Genomic DNA, 17,333 nt, shown 5'->3' on the forward strand with positions numbered 1-17,333 from the left:
TAACATGCAAATGCATTTCATCCGTGTCGGATCGACGTCTGATGGTATATTGTGGGTACATATTTACCCTTAAATAACTTCGCCTACTCTCCGGGGAAAAAGCGCGAATAGAAAAAATGAAAATAAAATTGTTACAAAAATGAAAGCAGTGGATTGACTATCGCTGAATTTCAGCTATTAATTGCAGAACTAATTAGATTCGTTATTATTACCGTCACCCTTTTCATTGTTATACGTTGGCGGATAAACTTGCCCGCCGGATGCAAAAGGGACGATGTGAAATTACGGTCGCAACAATCCTATGCGGATTCAGCGCAGGGCTTACACTCCGTGTAACGATAAGCCGGGTCAACAAGCTATTCCGTACTTATTATTAGCAACGGTCGTACGTCGCATTTTCATCCCGCCCTTGCGAGGCATTGCGAACCTAAACAGCGGCTCACGCGCCTCCGAGTTTATATTTTCAACCGAACTTTCTTTCGAAGGGAAAACAAGTTACAGAAAGAAATTGTAGGGCTTTTTCCCTTCCAATTTCTAATAACCGTCGATTTTTTTCGAAATTTATTAAAACAAGCTTCGGCTGAAAAATTGCGGATTTTTAAACCTTGTTTTGCTTTTAGCTTTGTCAACTATTTATTCAATCATTTAATTATTTTTTCTACCGTTTGTGACCGTTTTATCACTCGTCAGATAATCAAACACGGTCAACGTTCCCTGCACGGTAGGGTTAAAAAAATTTAATTAAAAAAATTCACGCATCTGCGGTCAAATTCATATCATTCGACTAAGCAAGCTTTGAATATTTTGACGTGATGTTGATACGATGTGCATACAATTTAATTAAAACATACCGAACGTTTGATTGACCTTTTTAATTTAATTCTGATTATTCATGAAATCTATGGCTACCCCGCAGATTGACATAATTCTTCGATCCTACTTTTTCCCTGAAATGATTTTATCCAGACATTTCTCCCGTGGGTATTAAAATCATGATCACAATTTACTGCCAGATTTAGAATTCAATGCGAAAAACGATCTTCTTAACACAAACAACGTTTCATCGGTTACCGAAACCTCACCTCGCCGATATAACTTAGTAAATAACCAAAGTACACGATTATGCAAAAAAGACAATATCCCGGGGATCAAGGATCTTGTCATTCCGAACGACTCTCCGGGTTCCAACTTCGGGGCTTTTTCCCAGTGATAAATTAACATTTTACCCCGTGTTTCGAGCCTCGAGGCTTCTTGAAAATTCCGTAGACACTTATACACTTCATAACTTCCTTCGACTCGCGGAGGACTTTAGTCAGTAAAATTGAACCTCTTCGTGACTCCTTGACTCATTTTGACAAATTTTCTTTCTATATTTTTTCTCCATTTTCTTGTTCTCTTCAACTCTGCAGCCTGAACAACTCGTTCCTTACTAATTACTCTTGTTGCAAGCATTTTTCCTCGAGTCAATGACAAATACGAGATAAAAGATATAGGAATCTTGCAATGCTCCCTAACAGCATGGATGTCGTGGTCCTACGAGCTTCCGGTACGTTTTCGTCACGAACCGTAAGGCATGGGCTGCTCTAAGCGATTTCGACTGGAAGCCGGAAGTCGCCGTTAGTGTTTATGCCGCATTCCCAGGGTTAACCTGACCGCCGATGTCTCTGCTATTCCAAAGATGTTCCCGGCACTCCGTTGCCAGGGTAACCAGGGCTCGCTACAGACTGAGTTGAATTTATATATATATGTGTGTGTGTGTGTGTGCGTGTATATATGAACGAACCAACCAACGAATGAACGAACGTAACTACTGCAGGAGAAAACCCGAGAGTAGGTACCCAGTACCAACCAACCGACCTACCTGGAAACTAAGTACGAAAACACAGCGAAGCATTCCCAGCGCTGCTGCACCTTCTCGTGTTATTCCAAAGTCCTTAATTAATTAGTTGCTGCCGTAGCGTTGCGGGACTGTAGATGCATGCTCGGTGATCCACCGCCCGCGCTCACCTTCGGACGTAAAAACAATTTTCATTTCGTTTTTAAGATCAACCGCAGAAGGCGATCCACTTCCAATTAATTCGCTCGACGTTGCTCCGCCGCTCTCACAATCAGCCCCGAGCAATTCGCGAGGCTCCTTCGCGATTTTCTCATTTCGCGAATGTGTAATGTTCCCCCGGTGTTTTCCAAGCCTTGACCCAGTTGCGGATCGTAGATCCAGCTCGTGTGTACTCGTGTGTACAATCTCGTGGAATCTTTGAACCGGACTGCATCTTTGTCCGGTATCAGTAGCCGGATGCCTTTGGCAGTGGGTTAGGAGGGCTCGTGTTATCTTAGGTCGTGTTGTACCTGGGTGCAAGGAGGCATGAAGGAATAGACTCCGGCAAACATCCCCGAGCGATTTGACCAAATTATTTGCGGAACTAAGGTGTGCGGCGCGGCTGGATAGTTCCTTTGGAACCGTGCCCACTGGGCGTCTCCTTCAACCTTCGTCCCATTCCCAGATTCTAAAGATCCAAGGTGTATCATCAAGCTGTAGCAAAGACGTCCGGAGGGAGTGGAAGACCGTGGCACCACCACCGGCTGTTCGGTATCTTGCATTCACCGAGTAATGAAGAAGCGAGGTCCTTAGCGGGGTCCCCAGCGACTGTAGGTACAGAGGTCTCATCTTTTCCGCGAGATGATCCCCCGGCTTGGACGACGCCAGAGGCAACCGTGACACTCGGGAGTGGCCTCGTCTGTGCAAGCAGACCCTTTGTCGCTTTGTCATTATCGAACTGCATTTTAGCGCGCGATGCTTGACACGAACTAAGCCGCCCCTCCGTTCCTCCTCGAGGGCGCGACATCGATCGGTAATTAATGAAATTGCATTCGAGGATAGAGACTGGAGCTCCAGGATAATCGGGTCTCGATATGAACGACGTGTTTAATTGGTTTCAGGTGCCATATTCACTCATGACCAAAAAGATAGCAGCACCGAACTGGCGTTCAAGTACGCGGTGTACAAGATCAACGAGGACCGGACCATTCTGCCCCACACAACCCTCGCCTACGACATCCAGTACGTGCCGAGAGATGACTCGTTCCACGCTTCGAAAAAAGGTCAGTTTCCGACGACGCGTAATCGCGGTTTAATGCCCACCTACCTGTCCACCTCCAGCAATGGAGTCAGTTCCAACCACGTCGCGAGGAGCACCGTATACGGTGTGCCTTATACTCCGAGTTATGCTACCGCTCACAAAGACCCAACGGTAACGTTATATCAACGCTACTCCGTTCTACTCCGGTCGAGCCGGTTGAACCAGCATGAATTTATCACCCGGCAATATACCCAGCTCATGGATGTTCCGCGACGGTTGCACTCTACCTCATAAAGCGCTTGTCTATACGCGGATCTCACCATTCTAGTCCATTACGTGTGTTACATACCCGTTTCTCCATCCACCCGGACTATTGTTACATCCTGCACTCCTCTATGTACAACTCCACATCCCGTTATCAATGGGTCGCAATTACGTGCTACATATCATTCCCTTAATTAGACCCCACTAAGCTACGCCAGTCTGTAATGAGCATTATGTAAGAACAATTTTCAATCTGGACATGCGGCTGACAGCAATATTTGAGACGACGTATTCAACTATATGACAAATGGACTGACAATTATACCGATTAAATGTGTGTAGAGTGAGACAATACGGGGTATTTTTGTTTTCTTCGGGGGGTTGATTGTCTTGAAATCCCCATTCATCCCCGTTGACCGATAATCCAGACTCCTGTGCAAGAATCGATGATTCAACGTTACAACAAACCATTACCTTCCGTGTTCGAGTTTCGCCGGGATCTTCGTGCCGACGGATATTGCGTAAAATAAACAGCACGGAATTGCTTTCGGAAAATCGGTTCATGCGAGATTGCGGTAAAATCCGCTCGACCATTATCCATGGAAAGCTGTTATTTAGTTGAATTCACATTCAGCGGCGCTGACCGCTCTGGTCAGGTATCGGTTGACGGTACGAAAAACGCGGTAAAATTCAATATCTGAAATGGTTATCTGCTCGATGAAACGCACGATGAATCCCAATCGTCCGGACGACATCTCTCGCGTTTTGTGTTGTGTATGGAACAGCGTGCGTGACGGGCGTTTATTTTATTTCTTTTCATTTCACTTCTTGTCCACCTCTCCCTCTCTCCTTCGGTGGGCAGCGAAGTGTGATGTGATTCGGATTTACAGATGTGGAATATTCTTCTTTCGCGACCCTCTCGGTCCTTGCAAATCCATTGAATAATTCACTTTCGCAGCGGCGACTCTGCGTACTTTCAGTATACCGAGATACAGATATATTTTAGGTACAGGTACGTTTATCCCTGTTGATTTAAGCACTCCGTCCACTTTTCCATTCATTTCTTTTTCATGTATAAGCTTCACAGACACGTAAGCTTTAAAATAACTTGCAGACGAATTAATGGAAGAAGTAAAGCGAAAATGAAGAAGAAAATGCTTCCTCGCACCGAATATACGGTACAGCTTTTCTTACAAATCGATCTCTGACTAAGGTCCACATATTTTTACCACCTTTTTGTTCAACTCCAGTACCGGACATGATGAGAAAAAAAAATCAGCACGTCTTACCCGTCCTTTCACAACTTTCGAGTTTCTATAATTGGCAAAGAGGCGCGTGCTGGAAGGTTCTAGGGCTGCTCTATAAGCTCGGTTGACAATCAACGCTAGCCTTTTGTACTTTCGAAGGTTTCTCGGCGACGCGGTGCAGGAGCCTTAAAGCTTCGCTGAGGTGGGGTGCCAATCAGCGGTGGTTCCCGCCTTGGTGAACGTGCAAGTAATATCGTTTCGCCGGAGTCGATTTTCACCCTAGCTCTCGTCGTCTTGCATCCGCGCTGCAACCAATGCCTACCACCGTATTACCTCGGAACGAATATCCAAATGCTTGAAAACTCGGGAGGAAAAAACACGTCTCTCAAAATCGAGGAAAATATTTTTCACCTCACCATTTCAGGCCGAATTCCAACCCTCCTGGACACTCGCTATCTAGGTACGGTGCCATAACGATTCCTGGCTGCGATTGTGCGACCCGAAGTGCCGAGTGCTGATCGTGGGTTCACGTATTGTATGGAACACGTGCATATGGAGTACGCGTTATCTCTGGACAGCAACGGTTTTCAGATTTTACGATTATGTCGCGGACCTGGTTATGCGCTGGCCTCTTTCCTGATCTCTCCAGCCGACGGTGCCAAGTTAACCAGATATCTTGCGGGCGATCCGACCAACCACGCTGCTGTAGCTGCTGCAGCTGCTGCACGGCGATGATACAGGGTACGTTTCTCGCGTGCTTCGAACCCGGAGAAAGCTTTCCAACGTTGAAGAATGTCCGCAAGACTTATTGACCGAGCAGCCGATTCGCAATCTGGTCGAAACCCTTGTTTAATACGCGTAGTAAAAAACGCGTACAGCACTAATGGTCACGAGGGTATCGGTTGTAATTACGGAAAGGAAGGTCGGGGTGGATTCACGTAGGGGTGAGACGATATCACGTAGAGTGATAAGCGGGGGATCGGCCCTGTGCTGTACCGGAACTTCTGTCCGTCTCGGTGAAACGGTCCGAAGACCCGAAGCCATTCGGAACGGGATGGAAGCGCGCGTTTCTACTTTCCGAAAAGTTTGTTGACCCGGTTCTCTTCGGAAGTCCGTCGTACGTTCTCTTCGCGAAATAACCGTTCGCGAAAAGTTTAATACGCACTGAAAGTAATTGGATGGGAGGTGGAAGCGGATGCTCCGGACCACGCCTCCAATGACCCTTGAAACGAGATGTTTCTTGCCTAGTCTTTCGACTCGACGCGACGCTCGCTACTTGACCGAGACAGCGGCGCCAAGGGTCACCACTGATTGCGACAAGCGGCTCGAAGATCTTCCCATGCATTTCGGTCGACTCTTTACCCAACGACCTGTCTGTCTTCGCTTTATCTCGGACCTTCTGACCTTCGACCCTTTGATCTCCTGCCACCGTGCTATGCATGGCGAGTGTGTGACGTGCTCGAGAGCCGTTCTCAAATCAGAGCGCTGCTCCAGATTACCACCGGCCGATGTATGAGAGGCTGGCTGTTATAATATCACGAAAAAGCTCCCAACTGGGAATTCCCCGTTTTGCAGATTGTCCAGGAAGAGTCGGAAATTGTCGAAACGTATAACCAAGGACCTGCTCATCTAGAGCGACTTTAATGGGATTCAATTGTATCGAATTTCAGTGGAGCTGTCTACCATTAACAATTGAACCAATGCGTGTCGAGTGACGAACATGATCGAGTACGGCTAGAAATTCATTTTTTTCTCAATGATAAACGTCGAAGCTCCTCCTCGCTTTGTTTCGCACACTTGATTACCGTGCCTTTTGTTTTTCACGAGCTTTTGCCACGACATCAATAACCGACAAAACCCAGAGCTTCCACTCCATCAATCGTTTTGTGGTTATTGCGCAGAGCCCAATTTTTCTCGGCAAAGTTGTTTGCATATATTCGAAATTGTACGTTAAAAGACCGAAGCCGCCAGTCGAGTATATCGATGAATGGAAGGCCAAAGAGCAAAGCATCGGTCATGATTATCCATGACTTACCTATTCCATATAATAGCAGTAGCTATTGACGGCGATATGAAACTGTTGGAGAAAGAATTGAAGTAGCGTTGGTCATTGTTGATGTTCCAAGATCCGGAAAAACCCTAAAGTGGCGGTGATCCGAAGCCAAGAATCCAAGGTTCGCATCATCGTCGAGCTTACTTCGTTAATTATCATCTGATCTCGACGCGGTTTTTTTATTACTTTCAAATGACGGTCATTGACCCGGATTTCTTAAGACCAAACTTCACCCAGTTGCCGTGTGAAGTTGCACTTCAGCAAAGTAAGAAAGTGGCAAATGGAAAAATCGAGGAGTTCTAGGGTTTCCCGAGAAATCTATAGCCTGTAGGACCATCTCGGGTGTCCGGAGTGTAAAAGGGGTTCGGAGTGGTAACTAGACGTGAGTATCCGTTTCCGGGGCCGGTTTCTCGAGTGGCCTAGTCAGCAAATTGCTCGAACGATTTTTTGATTATTTTGCGACTAAGAGGTTGCAGGATGGGTCGAGTGCTTCCACCTCAAGATCTAATTACTCACCGGTAAGAGGGTGTTGTGGGCGGTGCTGATTACGGGAAATTTACCTCTCGGAAATTATTGGCCTCGGGGTTAGCCGGCTAACCCGGATCTATTCTGCATCTTGCGTAGTCAAGGAATCTGTACCCAACAATTTACCCTCTCGGTATTAGTTCAGCCGAGAAATGACCTTCTGTAAGCTGTCTAATCGTCGTCCACTTTCGCCAGTATTCCCAAATCGCTGATCGGGAAAAAAAAGTTTCCTCGCAGCGCGTGCCGGAAGCTTCATTGCGTCGGATTCTTCGACGATTCTTTTCCGTAAACTTTCCCAATCGAATCAATAATAACCGATATTGTTATCCCTTTATACTCGGTAAATAACTCCAATTAATCAAACTTCGCGAAATCATCTTCTCTCAATGCCTCTTTATCGTTCTCGGATGAGCGAAGGATAAAAAATTGCCTACCTTTCGGTACCTTTTGGTAAAAATTTCACATTTCCACGTCACAATACGCCGCCAGTTTCTCAACGAAGTCTCACAAGTACTCCGATCAATTGACGCATCGCCCCGCCACCCCCGGCACTCTGTAAAATTAATTTTCCTACCCCGGCAACCTCTCGCTCAACCATCGCCTATGACACGTTGTGTCTATTGATTTAAATCGTTGCCCATATACCTACGCAAATTCACCGCCGCCGCCGCGTCAACGCGACGCAAATATTTGCCTGCAGACCGCAACGCTCTGATCACTTCGCATACGCCGGATACGTGACGTATCGCCACTCTGATTACACAAATATATTGGAAAATCCCGTTTGCGTTTGTTCGACACGTAGTCGCGTTGACGAAATCCATCATCGCGTCAAAAATGCCGAGACTCCGTCGGTCGGATTCGGTGAACTTGAACGATCCCCGCCTCATCCAGTCTCGCAAAGTCCTTTGACAATTCAAGCGGGGTCTCAAACTTCCAAGTGGCCGAGCTTCCGGTTTGCACACTACTCCGGAGATCCCCTTTATTCGCGAACCCTTTCGGGCTACTTGAAGGGCGAAAAATCCTCGAGTCATTAATCCTCGAACAGCGGCAAGATTAAGCCGCTGCGACGACAAAACGTCTGCCCGCCTTTCTTTGTCCGGACGTTCGGAAAAGCTCGAGCATTCGTTCGTCGACGGAACGATGCGACGGACAATTGCGTCGATCGAACGAAACAGCGAGCTTTACTCGGGCAGAATCTTCGAATTACGGAGATCAAAAAGGCGGCCGAAAATACCCCGGATACCTTATTCATGGCAGGCAGTTGGTACGTGTCCGGTTATCCAGGATACGCCTGCGGAAACAGGACGGCGGTTTGATCCTTGGTGAGAAGCCGGGGACCGCGACCGCGACGCGATTCACGACGCAATCAATTAACGCGAGGCGTTTGCGGAACGTTAGTATTAAGTGGACGCGTCAGATTGCGGCGGCTCAGCTTATAGTCGGACTGTAACGCATTCCGGGATTTGACCCTGAGTTATAGTTTCTGTAAAGTTAATTAACCGACTTGACGTTACGCGTAATTTATCCGATGCCCCGAAATTTGAATTGAAAATTTATACACTCGCCGGGGCGAACTTTATACGGGCAGCCACGAAAACGAACAATCCTCGGGCTCCGATCCTTGTTCAAAATGTTTCACCCATGTCACATGCGACAATTACTCGGATTTCAGAAAGTTTATACACCGCTAATTTAATGCCTTCCTGGCTTTTTACCACCCACTCACTCGCTGCTCCCCCAACTTGCACCCCTGGAACCTCTGTCAACGCGGCTGAACAAATTACACGAACCGGAACTCTGGGGAAAGCTTTTCCTTAACGACGACACCTAGGCCTGCAGGGATACCCCTTGAGAAATAATAATCATCAGAAACGCTTTGAGAGGGCCGTTTGCTCCAGAAATTTCTACGCTCTCGGACAGGTACGACTTTTTCAGTTAGACGATTTAGGTACGAATGAAAGAGGGTTTTTCAACGTTCTATTAACCTAAATTCACCTACAGGTCTATTACAGCGAATTTTACGTACGTGATAAGAAAAAATAATTAAAATTTACGTTTTGGCAAAATCAATAATCGAAAACGAAATTTATGGAGGTATTATGGCCAGTTGCTAAACAAATAACGAATTCCAAGTACATTGTTATCGACGGAGTACTTCTAAAGCTGGTATCAATTATTTTCCATTCTTTACCTGTTATCAATACCTCGCCTTGAGTTTCACGCTTTAATTATTCTCTCAACTCGTACCGGGTCGAGTTTCGACACTGGTTGAAACTTTGAACTTCTTGGCAAAGAGTTCGCGACTATCTCTCCTTGTGTAACGTGCTTGTGTATAAGTATACAGAAACTTATACACCCACATGAATAATGACGACGCTATGGAGCTCCGAAAAATCTTCAAAAGCTTTTTGCAGACACACGATGAATAGCGTTATTCCGTTTACCCACGACGTTCTTGGAGACAGAATTTTCATTAGATTTTGAATCGAGAAAAGATCCAAGTTAAATAAATCCGCTTCCAATCGAATATAAATAACAGTGAACTGAAACAGTCGATTAGAATTTTCTAATTCGAGAATGAATACGACAACTGTCGTTAATATCGTTCGAATCCAAGCAAGCTCAACGAGAAATGAGAAAATCATGTTAATGAAAAAGTTAACGAATAACAAAGTGGAAATGACGAAATCGATAGTTATTATTGCACTTTGCAGGAACAAGCAGACAGTGAAATAAAATTACCGTGATTATCCTGCAAGACTTGCAAAATCTTCGTAAATTGCACTTGCATTTAATAAATCGTAATAATATTCCAGGGTGCGGTGACTCGGCATTAATTTAACCAACTTCATAATTGGTTCTCTTACCATCCAAGACTCGTTATTTTATTTTTTATTTTTGTTTTTCCACACACATTTCTAAAAGGATTCATCGATCACGCCTCATCCCGGGGTTCTGACCGTTGAAGCTCGGTCTCTGATAGTGTCGAACCATGTGGCAAACTTTTGCTTTCGGTGTCTCCAAGATGAAGCAATTAATTCAAACGTGATTTACGACGCCGTCAAGCAGTTTTCTTCTCGTACCTCCCCATTTTTTTGCCTCAGCTTACCTCTCAAGAGCCGTGCAACTTTGTTCTCCTTTTCTCACACTTGTTCGCGATACGATCCGTCGGTTAATTACTGTTTCCGCGTAACGATCGACCGGCAGAAACGAGAAGGGATTATTAAAAATTTACGAGCTCCTACTTTACACCGGTGTCTTCGAAAAAATTTATGAAAAAGAAGAAAGCGAGATGATAAAAATTACCAGCCAGTGTGCAAAGGCCTCCTCGCATCGTTTCTGGCCCGTAGTTATTAACCTCCGTTTCAGACCTGCGCACGATTTTATCGCCAGGGTACGTGAAAAAAAAACCCACCCCTTGGATTCTCCGTTCGTTGCGATGGTGTATCTTATGCTCGCACTGCGTTTCCTTCTTTGCGATCTTTCCATTTCCCCCCTCGGAGCTATTGATTTCACATTTGGACTCGCAACTACACGACGCCAGTGAATACAGCGTAGACCAGGATCCTAAAATTACCATTCCGTGCTTTCAGATCGTATAAAAAGAGTTGTTGCACCGCAGGTTCGTTTCAATTTTCCAAAAACTGTCGTACCGATATCTCGATGATCGAGCGATTTTCACTTTTTCAAAGAACAAAAAAAAATAATTGTCAGCCTCTCTCAGCGGGGATGAAAACTCCCGATTCGGTGCCGGAGCTGACGTCCCTTCTCCCCGCGGGGGGAACTCGGCTTGTCCCTCGGGATGAACCCTGCAGGGCCGATAAACGAGGCCGCGTTGATTGTGCGTGACCTCGATACACCAGTCGTGACACTCGTTTCGAGAATCTCTCACTTCCTGCATCCGGGTTTGCTGGAAGAACCGTGAGAGAAAAGGATCCCGGATTTATCAGGGACGCCGGGATGAAATCTCCCCGATTCCGGGAGAAATTGCGTCAATTCCTGCGGCTTCTACTACGGCCCGTTGGTTTATTCACGGGAATGCGATTTATTCAGAAAAGGATAAAAAAAAAAGGGGGGGGGGGGGGGGGGAAGGGAGGCCAGGTGGGCGGACGAAAGTCGTGAGAAAGGGGAGTCAACAATCGCCGACGAAATTTAAACCAGTTTTGAATTGCCCTTCAAATTTTTCGCGCCGAAAATAATAGTGGCGAAGCTTTTTCTCCGACACAAAGGGGGGATTCTACGAGCTGGAAAATCCGTGGTGGGAAGGGATCGATCGATCAATCATTCCCGAAGCTACCGCGCTAATTAGCTCGTTTGCTAATTACGACTCGTCGCGATGAACGAGGGGGGAGGGCACGTGGCCAGTTTCGCCAATGAGCCGGACGAATTACGTTGTTTCATCCCTTCGAAGGGCGTCTGTTCAACTCTGAGCATTAATATACCACGCCGTAAATGACTTCTGACCGTCGATCCATGGTCGGGGTTTTTCACCGTTGAGGGAATCGATCCGGGAGGGTTGAAAATCGAATACCTTACGTATAGAGAATTATACCGGCGCCTTCGAATCCCGAGTGTTTGCGGAATGGGGAGCGCATCGCGCGTGCGATCGTACACGGTGAAACAGAAATTTAATACCGAGCTTTTCATAGCCTCCGTTGAGCCGCCGAGGACCTTCGACGGTTCGAAGAAGTCGTTTTCAGGAAATAAACTTCAGAGTGGAGTTTGAGGGTCTCGAAGAGAGAGGTGAAGAGGCACTCGACAATTTCCGTTGCGAGGTCGTCATTTTTACAATTTCAGATTCGTAACTAAGTTCTGAAAAACTCTACGAAGCTTTGCGATAGCCTTCGAACGACGCCGCGGACACCAAACATGGGCCGACAATTTTCCCCTCTCAAAATTCTAGCTCGCCTGCTATTAAACTGCGGCGTTTAACCGCTCGCGCGAGAAAGTTGTCGTCGGAGGAATATGCGTCGTTACCCCACGTTGGGGTAGTTAACCGTGGATTTGCGGGTTTTGCGGGTTTTGCGGGCGTGTGCGAACACCCGCCGGATCTTGGAATCGCGGGTGTGAACCTTGAAGGGAGCCCTTAAGCGCGTGACAAAACTTACCGCACGTAAACTTTATCAGGGGACTAAAACGCGGCTGAGCGAGCCTTGCAGGCTCTCGCCCGATTCCGGGGAAAAAAGGTCGAAGACCTTCCGATGCCTACTGGAATATTAAATTCCCAGGCGAATCGGATTAATGCCGGTTCGATCGCCCCTGGCTTCCTCGAGGCCTGCAGGCTCTTCAAGCCCGAATATACGATCGTCGCCAGCGAGCCTCGACTTTGCCTCGAAAATTCGTCGCGGAAACAGAGAACATATTCAGAAAAGAAATGGTCTCCGACCTTTATACCTTCGGCATTAGAAACGATCGTGCTGCAGCGGTCAAGAAACCGGAAATTCCCCGGGAAGTTGGCCAGAGTGAGTCGTAATTCCTCGGTGGAAGCAACGTTAACGAAACGTAACCTTGTCAGGTGGCGACCATTTTCCGGAGCGTTTTTGGCCCGGATCCACAATCCTCCGTACATCGGTAACCCAGCTAGAACCACACGGATCAAGATTGCAAAACCGATGGTTCTAAGCGACGTGACGCATCGGATAATTTTCCATAGTTGGTGGACATTTTTGTTTTTCCTCATATTCTCACAGGCAGATATCAATATTTTCTAAAACCCTTCTGTTTCCAGCCTGCGAACAGGTCAAGTTTGGAGTCCAGGCGGTCTTCGGTCCGTCGGATCCGATCCTGGGTCAACACATTCACAGCATCTGCGACGCCCTGGACATACCGCACCTGGAGGCGAGGTTGGACCTGGAGGCCGAGGCGAAGGAGTTCAGCATCAACCTTCACCCGGCGCAGACTCTTCTCAACACCGCCTATCAGGACGTCATGGGTTTCCTCAACTGGACGAAGGTGGCGATCATCTACGAGGACGATTACGGTAATACCGGGCGCCATTTTCTACCGAGTAATCCAATTTCCAGTTCAACTCTCGGAGACGCTAATGCCTTTCTGGCTCGGTGCCACTGGCTGATCGCAGTTTAGATCATCGCCGACGACTTTCGCCGGTGTATGATGATAATTGTCGCGCATTAGCTCGATGACGTTGCGCCGCGAGAACGGCTCGCCGATTCGAGAGGAGAAAATCTTAAATTAGAGGTCCAATATCCGCGACGTCGTATAATCTTTCAATATCGGCGTATCATCGCGCGCGCACGTTCCTCGGTTCGATCGATGAGGAATGCGCCCTGAGACTCAGAACCGCCTTCGCGAGTCATTCATCATTCTTCGTTAGCGATATTTGATAACGCTCAGGAACGAACAAGTTAATAACACGACGTTCCGAAACCTTCGTGACTCGAATTGAAACTCGAATAATAGTCGGCAAGGCCGATTAAGGACCTCTCTTCTCGCGGCGTCAGCCTTATTATGGTACATCCTTGCAAATTTACCCTCTGCAGGATTACAAACGTTCGGGCGGCGATCGGTACCTCGATAAAATTCGTGATTCTCGACGTTCGATGTCTCAAGATCCTGCTCAGCGTCACCGACGATGTTCCGAGCTACGCGAAATTTGTTTAGACTGACAAATTGTTCGGCGGGATTCTACGCGGTGGCGGAAAAATACGAGCTAATGAATTTAGGATGAATTATTATACGTGAGAAAAACGAAACGCCTCGAGCAATATTTCTACGTTACTTGAGTTCGGAGAAATAGTAGCTATTTTTCCGGTTTACGCGATGCTCTGCTTCCGAGATAATGCTCCTAACAAATTACCCTCTTCCGCGGACCGGCTAATCCTCAACGTAATCCACCGCCTAATCTACTACGAAAAAAACTTTATATACACGTATACTACCTGCATGTATATAAACTGTCGACGATTCCATCCCCTACCGGATATGTCTGAGCGGAGTAGATATTTCACTCCGGATGCGGCGGGTCTGGAGTCCGAGGGAAGATAACCATTTTGCAAATGGAACATGGTTGCAAAGGTGCAAAGAGCAGTTGGCGTATAATTAAAACGAATGTAAGCCGATTAATGAAAATAAACATGCAGACGAGTTTACGAATGAGTAACGAGTAAGCCGGCAAGTCGAAGCGTTTGTAACGAAACGTTTCACCGTCTTAGCGTAGCTGTGAGGGAATGCTCGATCCAGAGTAAACATTATTATCCGAATTGATGAAAACGCGAGACCCTCCGAGACTCTAATCAATTACAGACAAGATCTCAGCTCGATTAACACCGCGCAGATCTCCGAGGGCGACACTCGCGTCCTAAATTTCTATCGTTTCTATTATTGTTACCGCGATAATTTCTTCGGCGAATCTAATTAACACTACAGCGACAATTCCGCAGCTGCTCGTGTGTTAGAGTTCGGATTATTCGTCGAGTTATAAGCAGCTTTGGCGACTCATAGAGACGAAGCGAGTGGATATCCGAAAAGGGTTGTTGAACACGTGACGCGAAGGCGAAGATTGTCGACCCTGGACTTTGTCGAAGCTCTTTCTCGACAGCCAGGCGAGACGGGATCTGTTCAGAATACAGGAATGAGAATTCCCGTCGGCGTTACGCTGCAGCACGTAAAGCAACGTCGTCTCGTTTTTAATTGCGGTTGGATAATTCAATGGCAGTCATGTGAATTCAGTGACTGCGTTGGCGGATAGTCGGAACTGTCTGGGGGCGGAAGAGCCGGGGTGGGAAATGGAACGGGGGGTAGGAAGGAAACCGAGCGGGAGGAGGAAACAGGGTCGAGGAGAGTGCGGGGGCGACGGCGACGCCGACGTCGCGGCGCTTAATCGGCGCTCCGGCTCGAACTCTGAAAGAATCCGCTCAACTGCTCTATTTGAAGGAGGTCGAGTGCGCGCTTGGCTCTCCATTGAAACATCCCCGGCACTCCGGGCTGCCCGTTCGTCCCCCTCGCCCCCCTCGTCACCCTCACACCGTCATCCTCGTGAATTTCAACCCCTCGAATGTCTTGATCGCGCCAAAAATACCGACTCTCTAATATTTTTCGCTACTCGAGGTCTTGCCCCAAATCCCCGCTCCGTCAACACTGTAAATCCGAAGCGCAGGACTTTAACGACGAGCTTTTTACACCGGGAAATAACGTCGCTCGATAAAATATTTATTCTCATTGATGTACGTGCACTTCGGTGCTTCTTCGTTACGCGAGAGCTTCCAGCCGCAGCTTTCCTTCTTGAATTTTATTGGTGCAACGGTGTCACTGGCTTGGTAATAACAAGTGTTTGAAAAAAATGCAGAATGCTGCAATCGAGCAGGTCTCATTTCTTTGCCACTTTATTCGTGACCTGGTTACGCAGATGACTCTTCTTTCAGTTTATCGTACCGCGTACAAAGTGTAACGTGAGTATTGAAATCGTTCCATTCAACATTCATATGCATGCGGTGCGAATTACAGTATAAAAGTTTGTTAAGCGTACCTGGATCGGGTAGCTTTTCATTTACCAAAACCGCTGGAACGGCACGTTGGGTTTGATATTAGCAGCGGTCGAGTCTTGTATAAAACTCGACGTCAGTCACCTCAGCCGGTCCGCGATTCAAACGCGGAAAGTACCGAAAAGCAGGGGAGAAGAAAAAACAAGGAAAAGTCACGTTCGGCTCGTTTTGTTCAACGGAGTTTCAAATGGATTCAGTCGGTTGGGTAAAAAGTTGCTCGCCTCGACCCTTCGAATGGCAGGGAGGTTTCACACCTTTGCAGTGCACAGCTATTCGCAACGTCACGTAATTTCGCGACCTCTCAAACCGGCTGAACGATATTTTCAAGCGCGTGTTTCCGTCGCCGTCTCTCCTGCATTTCCAGCCTCGTAAATTACCCTCCATAAGAAGAAACGTGTTATTACCGAGCAATGATCAAGTCGTGTCAAACAATCGGTCAGTGTAAGACTTGTTACCGTACTTCAAGACTGATAAGATTAGGAAAATGGTAAGGTAAGTGGACCAGTTGTTGACCCTGTCCCAATTATTTGCCTTTTTTGGTTGTATCTGTTCGATCCTTAGTTGCAAAATTGTCGGAAAATAAATTTACAGTGTCTAACCCTGTAGGAATTGGCTTTAGTCATCCAGATATTCACAATTTGTGTCGTCAATTTATAATTTTGGAAAATGAAAGGGGTCAATAACTCGGTCTAAGCGTGTCAATAACTGGTACACTTACCTTACTCGACGATGAACCGGGTCAGTTAATTTTTGCATTTGCGATCGCTTATTACACTGATCTGCAAAAAAAGATTTTATTTCAGCTACATGGGATATTTTTGGTGAATGATGTTTTCGAGAGTGCTGAATCCAAAAATTACTTTCATTCCCTTCGATAACGTACAGTATTTTTTCAGATTACAAGTGTTTGCATAAAAAAAGTATCGCAATAATGAAAAAAATATCATTTCATTGCAACAGACTAAACAATATTTCTTATGAATTTAACCATACAATTTCTTCATGGAATGTACTTAACATTCCCTATTCATTCTTTTTGCCTATGAAACCTTTTCTTCTTCTCTTCGATACCTTCAACACGCTTCCGCTTTCCACTTTCTGTTTCCCTTTTTGTATTTATTCTCGCGTCTCACTCAAATACATATTAGATGAAACTAAATGCTCACTTTTGAGTATGATTTTTAGAACAAAGAATTGGATACCAGATTTTGAATTGAGCGGGAGTTTCACTCTGAATAAAATGAAACAAGAGTTGAAAAAAAAACCTGACGTATTGGAATCGTTTGACTATTCGTCCCGGTTTCAGTGAGTAAAAATTCATAAGAAACGGTATAAAAAAACCTGTGCAGCATTCTGGTTGCAGACCTGTGTTCTAAGTCCTTATAATATCCAGGCCAAAGTGATTCGGAGTAACGGTTGAACGGAGTTGACAATACTCTTTATAGCCGAACGAGGGTCTTGACAGCTTTCCGAACGCGACCGGCGAATTCATCGAGCCGAAATATCAGCGGTTCGGTATCGCGAATATGACCGAGATTGTAAACATGCAGAGGAAACGTTCGGATATTGAATCCGCGGGTGGGCGTCGTTGCGTAATCGTTGAGGATAACCTGCATCTCAGGGGGTGGCGGAATTGGACGTAGAGAAAGTGTGAGGAAAAGAT

At 46.4% G+C, this 17,333-nt stretch overlaps 1 protein-coding gene across 2 annotated transcripts in view; it reads left to right on the forward strand.

Annotated features, from left to right (window-relative positions):
* LOC124187759 (glutamate receptor ionotropic, kainate 2-like) overlaps positions 1-17,333 on the forward strand; it is a 63,542-nt gene that overhangs the window by 18,577 nt on the left and 27,632 nt on the right. For both annotated transcript variants that reach the window (XM_046579873.1, XM_046579872.1), the window contains exons 4-5: positions 2,938-3,099; positions 12,898-13,149. In XM_046579873.1, the coding sequence (XP_046435829.1) occupies positions 2,938-3,099; positions 12,898-13,149 (414 nt within the window). The remainder of the gene's footprint in view (positions 1-2,937; positions 3,100-12,897; positions 13,150-17,333) is intronic.

Source organism: Neodiprion fabricii, chromosome 1 (assembly GCF_021155785.1).
Source record: "Neodiprion fabricii isolate iyNeoFabr1 chromosome 1, iyNeoFabr1.1, whole genome shotgun sequence".
NCBI classification, from domain to species: domain Eukaryota; kingdom Metazoa; phylum Arthropoda; class Insecta; order Hymenoptera; family Diprionidae; genus Neodiprion; species Neodiprion fabricii.